Source organism: Anas platyrhynchos, chromosome 2 (assembly GCF_047663525.1).
Source record: "Anas platyrhynchos isolate ZD024472 breed Pekin duck chromosome 2, IASCAAS_PekinDuck_T2T, whole genome shotgun sequence".
Lineage (NCBI taxonomy): Eukaryota > Metazoa > Chordata > Aves > Anseriformes > Anatidae > Anas > Anas platyrhynchos.
This window is the reverse complement of record NC_092588.1, coordinates 154750216-154758297: the sequence shown is the minus strand read 5'-3', so window position 1 is coordinate 154758297 and position 8082 is coordinate 154750216. Positions and strand designations below refer to the sequence as shown.

Below are 8082 nucleotides of genomic sequence, written 5' to 3'. Positions count from 1 at the left end.
ACTGGGACACTGAAATCAGCCTCATCTGCCAGTTGTACATATGGAAAATATCCTTTAACCACAAGGTCTCTGAGCTCTGGGAATACCAGGTCAAGGCTCAGGATGAGAAGAGGATTGCATCAGGTCACGCATGTGTGAAACGTAGCTGGGACGGGAACAGCTCAGATTATGTATGGTTACAAAACTCAGGCCGTTCTGTTTTCCACCAGTATCAAGCTAAACTGCTTGGAAATAATGTTTTCTGCTTCGTAACCCCATGGCATGACCAAAATCAGCAGGAAGCAAAAGTGCCTACAGCTCAGCGCTGAATGAGCCCATATTTTACGACAAACATTTCCTTTTCCCTTGGCACCGACTGTTCTAAACTGCTGTACATATATTTCTACAGATTTGGGCTCCTTAGCAGCTCACCAAGATTATTTATTATTATTTATTATTATTATTATCTCCCACCACAGCCAGGTGTATGACCATTGAAGCTGCTGAGGGCTTGGGGCTGACTCCTAAGGTAAAGGCAGGCCCTGCTGGAGGTCCCCATCTCCTTTGGGTTGGAGGGAGACCCAAAACATCATCCCTCTGCTCCCTGTAACATGAATTATTCCGCATGAACTTTTCAGGAATGAAAAGAATCAAAAACGCAAGGTGAAGGCTGTTACGGATTTTGTGAGCTGTAACCTGCTGACATTAAGGGACAAAACGTTCACTGAGATTTTGGCATCTTCAGCTGTGAAACCATGAGTTTTCTGAAAGGGTCCTCTCAAATTCGGGCACACACAGGGTGAACGAGCAGGTTCAGCCTGCACCCTGATCTGCAGCCATCGTGATTAGTGGCCCGCTGGTCTGTACCAAACGTCACGAGTACTTTGGGTACTCTTCCCAGTAGAGGTTCCTCAGCTCTGAGGTGGCTCGTTTGGACAAGATCTGTGAAAACTGTGTTGGTTTAATCCAGCATGTCCATTTTAAGTTAATGTGGGTTGTTCTAAGAAATTAAGAAAATGGAAAAAGATGCTTCTTATTTACTTCCTAGTCCAGAGAGGCTGTGGTGTCTCCATCCTCGGAGATATTCCAAACCCAACTCTACACTATCCTGGCCTTTATGGCATTTCTCTGCTACACGTATGATCTTTCTTCTTCTTCCTGAGTGCCTGGTGACGTTTTCCCTCTGCTGCAAAAGGTGGAGCAGGGCTGATATTCCCATTTCATAGGGAAAACAGGAGATGGTTGGGATTGATGTTCAGAGGTTCATGGCCTCTGAACCCATGGCCCCTTTCCTACGGGCATCAGTGGAAGCCTGGCCTCTGAATTTCTCTGAATGTCTAAGTCTGAGAAACCTGTCCAAAAGTGTGCAGAAAATCAGTTGAAAAGCAGAGGTTTACATGCAGTCCTCTCGGTGCTGGGTAGTCCTAACTACAGGGACACCGAAGGTGTCCTGGTCCCCAAAGACAAAGCCACCTGGTGACAACAGGCTAAGAAGTGTTGCCTCAACCCCTCTCCAGGGTTCCCACCACCAGCCACGAGCGGTTGGGACAGAAAGGAGATGGCCCTTTCAGAGGGGCTAACATCATATTACATCCCTTGCAGATAATTTTTTTCTTAACAATGATCCACCATATCACGACATGTGTCCACACGTGTGTTGCCAAGAGCATCACAAGGGCGAAACCCATCCCATTTCTGATATATCCCTTCTGTCAGGGAGGTGGGCATGCAGCCCACCTATCTGTTATCTCACGCTACGTCTGAACCACCAGCTACAGGCTTCCCCAGTGAAGAGGAGAGCTTTCTGCAGCAAACAGTGCCAGCTTTGCAGGGATTTTCTGGTTTATCATTATTTTCTCCCGGGAGGGCAGGTTGGCTGCACGCTCCGGTGCTCTGTCACATGCCCGTTTCAGCCTTTAATCCTTACAGCAAACCTCACCCCCAGGGCTACACCACGGGAGATCGTGCAGGTTTTCTGCCCACAGCACCTCTCCCTCAGACCGTTTCGGCAGCTGGCTCCCAAAATTTGGGACAATCAGAGCCAGGAACAGGAGCTGGGACGCTGGGGCCCAAGTGTTGATGTGGCACGGAGCAGCACCGCGCCTGGCTCTGCGCAGCTGAGACAGAGAAAAAGGGAGGAAAACCAACTCCTGCCCTTTAAATCTGGACAAAACAGGTTTCTAATTAAAACAGCACTTAACCATTAGCACTGGGCGAGTGCAGCGCTGGTGGATGTTTGATGCAAACAGCGAGTTGGTTGAAACTCTCTCGTACTGGCTCCGTCTTTGTCCCTCGGTGCGCGGGGGAATGGGTGTGATCCGCCAGTAGGAGTGTCTGCAGCTAAGTAGGGGATTGAATTACCGAGCACTGCCGTTCCCTAGCTGACAAGGTAGCAGAACAGCAAACAAAAAGTGCCTTGAAACTAGCTCACCAAAGAGGAGAGAAAGTGCTGGGCGTGCGGAGAAGGGAGACCTGAGAGGATATCGGGCGCACTGCGAGGTAAGAGGCTTTTCTGCACCCCTCCTGCTTGTAGTGGGAAGGCCAGAAGGGTTTCAAGACTGCTCTTGCTGGGTGGGAGAGCCAGAAAAAAAAAAAAAAAATTGAAGTATTTCACAACATTAAAAAGCTCTCCTGGTGGAAGCCTGGGTCTCTACTAAAGGCAAAGAGCCCCCCAGATTTGCACCGTGCCTGGTGCTGCTGCTGTGACCGTGTAGGCACCGAGTATCGGCCGTGGTTTGGAGGACACATGCTTCTCGTTGAGCTCTCTGCACCGAACAGCTTTGATTTCACCCAACGAGCAATTAACGGCATTTGGCTTTAACCCAGTTTGTTTCGCTTCTTGCTGCCATGGGGACTTGCCCGAAGCCCGTGTGATGTGGTTACGGGTCCGAGCAGCGCAAAAAAAACTTGCTGGAAGTCCTGACCCATGGGTCTTGCTGTAGCCTAATGGATAAATCTGCTAATGGCTGAACGCCGGGCTGTTTGCTCTACCAGTACAGATTGTTTTCTCTCCTTGTTCATTTGAGATGCAGATTGCTCTGAGATAAAACTGAGTTGTAATGGAGTTGAGCTGCAGGCTTACTTGCCAGTATTTTTCTTAGGCGTGTCTATTAAGAGCATAAATATTTAACAGAAAGGAGAACCGATATGAATTAGCATCCGTGGGAGGTTTGCGTTTGTTCAAGGCTGCCCTAGCACAGGTGTAAACAAATATTACAACAGCTGAGGCAAACTGGCCCCACCAGGGTAGCACTTAGTTGGTGAATCACCCAGGTGCTCTTTACGCACCGCGGCTAAATGGGTAGATTAAAGCTTGAAAAGTGGAGATTAGACAATCAGAGGGCATCAGCCTTCCGTGTTGCTGGAGTTTCACCATGCCTGCCTGTTTCCTTGTGTTCCTCTAGCAGGTAAGCCTGCCCTTCTCCTCCTCCAGCTCCCTTCCCACCAGCCTCATACCGTGATTTCCTAGGCAGGACTTGGTGGCAACACTTGTCAAGGTCCCCCAGCTGGGAGCAAAGGTTTTCTACTGTGACCACAAGTGGTGTCACCCTGGTCTCCTTCCTTCCCCTGTGTCCTGGGGCTCCTGGTTAGGTTGAGACAATGAATCTCTGCTCTTGACTGGCCAAGGATGCTGAAGATGCTCATTGTGTCTTTTGGTCTTTCTGGCTCACCTGCACGTGTTTTTCTGGACTTGAAGTGTGGTGGTTGTTACCTTTTCTGCCCTGGAGCCCCCAGGGAGGTATGGGATGTGTGGTACATGAAGGAGATGCACCATGAGCTCTGTGACTTCAGGCTGGATCTGTGCTGGGCACAGCCTGTTGGACCAGAAAGTTTTGATAAAGCTAAATATCTCACAGCCTGCTTTGATGCCGAGCTCTGAAATGCCCTGTGTGACAAAGAGGAACACAGGGCACTGTGAAGGCCTTTGTGCTACCTGCACCACCCCTGGAGAAGGAACGTGCCCCAATGAGCCCTTGTTACTCTCAAGGAATGGGCTCCTTGCAGCCTCCTGACTCTTGCTCAGTGACCGGCACAAATCCATGGGTTGGGCTTCCTGTCTGCCCTAAAAGCTGCTCTGCTATGTGTGATGTGTCCACCTGTGCAAGGAAAGTCTTTCACGCGGACACCCCACACCCAAAATATCTCAGCTCTGTCTCTCTTTTATTACCGCATACTCTTCAGCTTCTCTTCACCCCTCAGCCAAACACACCTTGTACAGTCACGAGGGGATATGTGCTCCTAAGACCCGTTAACACCTCTCCATGCTTTCCCTTTCCACATAAAACAACCCTGGAAAAGGTCTCTCTTGGACAATTATTCATTTCCATTGAGCGTTTTGGGTGCAAAAGGAATGCAGAAAAGGGCGAATGTTGTCCCCAAGTCTTTGGCATCCTTCGGTCTGAAGAGTCCTCTTATATGTAACGTTGAATTTTAGCACAGGCTCCAGTTGCCTTGATTTCCAAGAACCTTTGCTTGAAAAAGAAATCCTACCACTCGTTATCTGTCTTTTATCTGAGCCTATTCGTGCTTATCTGAGGCAGTGCTGGACAGACTCAAACTTGTCCTTACTTTACATCCATGTCAAAGGCATGTGGCACAGGGGATGCAAAATTGCACGGTTTTGCTCCATCCTGGGCATTTCCTGTGGAATGGGCTATTCAGAGCAGCCAGCCTCTCCTACCTAAAAATGTCCTTTTGCCATGCCCTGGAATGAAAGAATAGGTTGCTGGATAGCCCTTTATTTAAAACTGCTCTTACAAAAACAGACTAACAGAATAGGAAACGGGCGGCACTGGAAGTTGTGCTCTCTTTTGGGTGATTGAAGCTGTCGAGGTACCCACCTTCTCTTTGGGAGGCTGCCAGAGCCCGAATTACTGTCCTTTGCTGCAGCTTAGGCAGCAGCTCTCTGAGCCTGAGCAAATCTCACCCATCCCATCTTTCAGAGGCCTGATTTCCCTCTCAGCGCTCAGACAGACCTCCTGTTGGCAGCTCTGGTTGCAAAACCAGGTCCCGGGTGAATGACTCTTTCTAAAGCTCTTTGCAGCACTTGCAGGGATGTTTTATTCATTCGGCTTCATGCAGTTGCCACGCTGCTCTCTCAAAGCTGGCCTTCATTTCCAGCAAGATGGGACTGCAGAACCTCCTCGCGCTTGCGTGCTGAGGACCTGTGTGGGCTGGATTTCCCTTCTCACGCCAGATGAGTGCCAGACACACTCTGAACTCCCCTCTGGTTTCAGAGAAGCTTACAGGATAACGCCAGTGTGGGTGCTGCTGGGGTTCCCTTGAGAGAAGAGAAGAAACTCAATCTTATCTTGTATGCATATGTGTGTGCACATGTTTGTGTGCATTCTTGCAATAGGTAAAAAATTGTTGCGTGCAGTAGGCAAAAACATTAACTTTTAGACTTGGTTTGTGAAAAGGATGGTGTAGGTGGGCTCAGTTCTCGCTGACATACCTGGATCAGGGCCTTCAGACCTGGGAAATAAGCCAGGGTTTTGGGCACGGAGGATGGGGGCTGAGCTCCCACTCTCTGTGAGAGGTGAGGGACGGTGTGGGACACTGGGATCTCCACACAGAGGCTTCCCTTGTAGGCTGAGCTCCCCCTGACTGAGGTTCACCAGATCTGCCCCTAAACCCAACATCAGGAGGAGGGGAACACCCAGGGAGAGCTCTCAGACTCAAGCAGCTAAAATTGAGATATCCAAGTGGAGGTAGATGAATCCCATCCTTTCCTGGCCTTTCTCCTGGCTCTTTTAACCCCACACAGTGGCCTTTCTTCAGCGTCAGCTGGGAAAATGCTTTCTTTTGGGGGTCTCTTCCCAGCTGTCCTTACAGCTAGCTGTGTGCCTTGCCTCTACCTTACAGTTCCTGCATGCATCTGAGCTCCGGTGTTCCCTGCGGCTCAAAAAGCTCTTGTACACATAACCAAACACACGTCCTCCTCCCTGATGTCTCAGCTCTTGTTTTACTTACCTGCGGTCATTAGGTTTAACAACGCTCTGTTAAAATGCTGATGTGGGAGAGGATCATACCTTTTTTTTTTTCCTGGAGGCGGTGAGGAACAAGAAGTTTCTGACAATGCTGCTAACCGAGCCGCTTCTCTGGGAACCAGGAAGAGGAATTAAAATGGCCTCAGCTTTGTTTTCCTTCTGCGTGCATCTCTTTGCCCTCGCTGTGGCATGGAGCCCTGCCTTTGGACGCAGGGCTGGTCCCGAGCCAGCGATCGCTCCCTTTCACCAGGGCAGGAAGAGCTGAAAGAAAGGAGAGATTTGTTCGTCATGAATTGGCAGGCTTCTTGCCTGCCTTTCCCTGGGGATGGCTCTGTACCGTTACCGACTCAATAACCTCACGACAAGGAGCCAGGGGTGGAACGGATACCTCTGGAGCAGGCGTGGGTCCAGCTGCATTTTATTATTTGAAAATAATGCAGCTGGCACCGCACCAGGGGCAGCGCTGCTGCAAGGCACTTGCCTACAGCTTCCAGAAGCTGCTTGTGCTTGTGCCACTGCTCTTGCTCACAGCCAGATCCTCGGGGAGAGGTGGGTTTGCACTGAACGACTTCGGTGCAGGTCTCTGGGACTGATTTCCTGGGCTGTGAGTGCAGCACAGGCTCTGCTGCTGCTTCAGAAAGCGTTGGGTCTAACAGAGCTGCCCTCTCCCCGGAGAGCTGCTGGTGAGCCTGCCGCTTCCACAGACAGCCTGGAGAAGAAGGACTTGATGGGACAGCACTCGGTCAAGAGCAGCAGGGGTAGGACACCAAGGCAAGCACCGCCAGCCTCTGTGTTTAGCCAATTTGCTCTTCTTTTTCATGTCAGCCTCTGCTGAGCATCTGTCTCTCTGCTCAGTATGATGAGCGTGGAAACTCCATCTGTGTGACCCGGGGGCTGTGGCTGGTGTATGGATTTCTATTGACTTGTCACTACGTTGCTGTTATGTTGTTGAGAAGTTTGCAGAGACAGTGCATCTTCTACCCTTCCCAGGGAAAATAGATGTTAACATTTTAGCACGAGGATTCTGAAATAGCAGCAGTTTGGGAAAATCTGCTCCCACGAATCAGTTTCCTAAGACCATCTGCTTGAAGATCAGGCTGCTGGAAAGCTACCAGCAGTCAGATGAATAGAGAGAACAAAGGAGGTCATAAAGGGAGGTGTGGAGAGATGAGCAAGGCTTTCTGGATGGAGCAATGTGTTGAGCTAGTATTTATGGCAGGTGGAAATGAGGCAGCTGCAGAGACTAGTCAAAGTCAGAGCAGATAAACTGTGGTTTGCTGGCCCTCCTAAGTCAGATGTCCTCCAAGGAATCTGAAGAGGCAGATGAGGTACAGATTGAGGGCTGCTGCAGCTGGGAAGGTGGTTATTGCCCAGTAAAACATGACTTTTGCTCCTTCCTTTTAAGCAATCGTAAGTTTTGGAGAATTGGTGCAAAGCCCATCTGCCTGTGGCTTATGAGGGGCTGAAAGGTGAGGGCTCACAGGACCAGTGAGTTCCTAGGAAAGATTGTGCAAGCTACAAAGTAAGGCAGAAACATCAGAAATGGACAGGAGGTGAAAGCACAGGTTATAGAGAGAGATGCTGAGCCAAAGGTCTGCATCTTGGTAATGCCCTGGGACAGTGTTTGGAGATTGTGTCTCTTGAACCCTGGAAATTCACATTGTGGCTGTGTCCTGGGGAGACTGGTCATCTTCTGTCAGCCAGAGAAAACTGCTTATTGCTCATTCAGAACCTGAGAAGTAACTTAGTTAGGTGGATCCAGGTTTGTGCATCCTTTACAGAGAATATAAAGGGAATACAAACCTCCCCTGGGAAGGTTTCTTCTTAATCCTAGCTCATCGTGCCCAACACACCAGCCCCAGTTTGGATCCATCTTACTTCAGACTGAAAAAGCCCTCTGACCCCTTTTGTAATCTACCTGGATGTTTCTCTAGCAAGGTTAGGGGATCTTTTTGGATCCATGGAGGTGGCTGGGTGAATCCCTGAAGCATGAGGACCATGCATGAAGGAGGGGCAGAACCTGCGGGGGCCTCCTGCTCCCAGGCTGTGAGGATCAGAGCCCAGTGAGCACACCCTGGCCATTTAGCCGTCTCATTTCAAAGACATTAAGTAA

The 8082-nt window shown here is 49.8% G+C and overlaps 1 protein-coding gene across 4 annotated transcripts in view; it reads left to right on the top strand.

Moving 5' to 3' along the window:
- The first annotated feature begins 2039 nt into the window (after positions 1–2039).
- The window catches only part of VILL (villin like), a 32840-nt gene continuing 26797 nt past the window's right edge, over positions 2040–8082 (top strand). For 2 of the 4 annotated variants that reach the window (XM_005027299.6, XM_021277400.4), the window contains exon 1: positions 2040–2478. Coding sequence is in view for 1 of the 4 variants with exons in the window: in XM_005027297.6 (XP_005027354.2) it covers positions 3277–3386 (110 nt within the window). In the remaining 3 variants the exon portion in view is untranslated. Of the gene's footprint in view, positions 2479–3231; positions 3387–8082 lie in introns of those variants that run through there. The other 2 variants (XM_005027297.6, XM_021277399.4) reach the window with 2 other exon arrangements.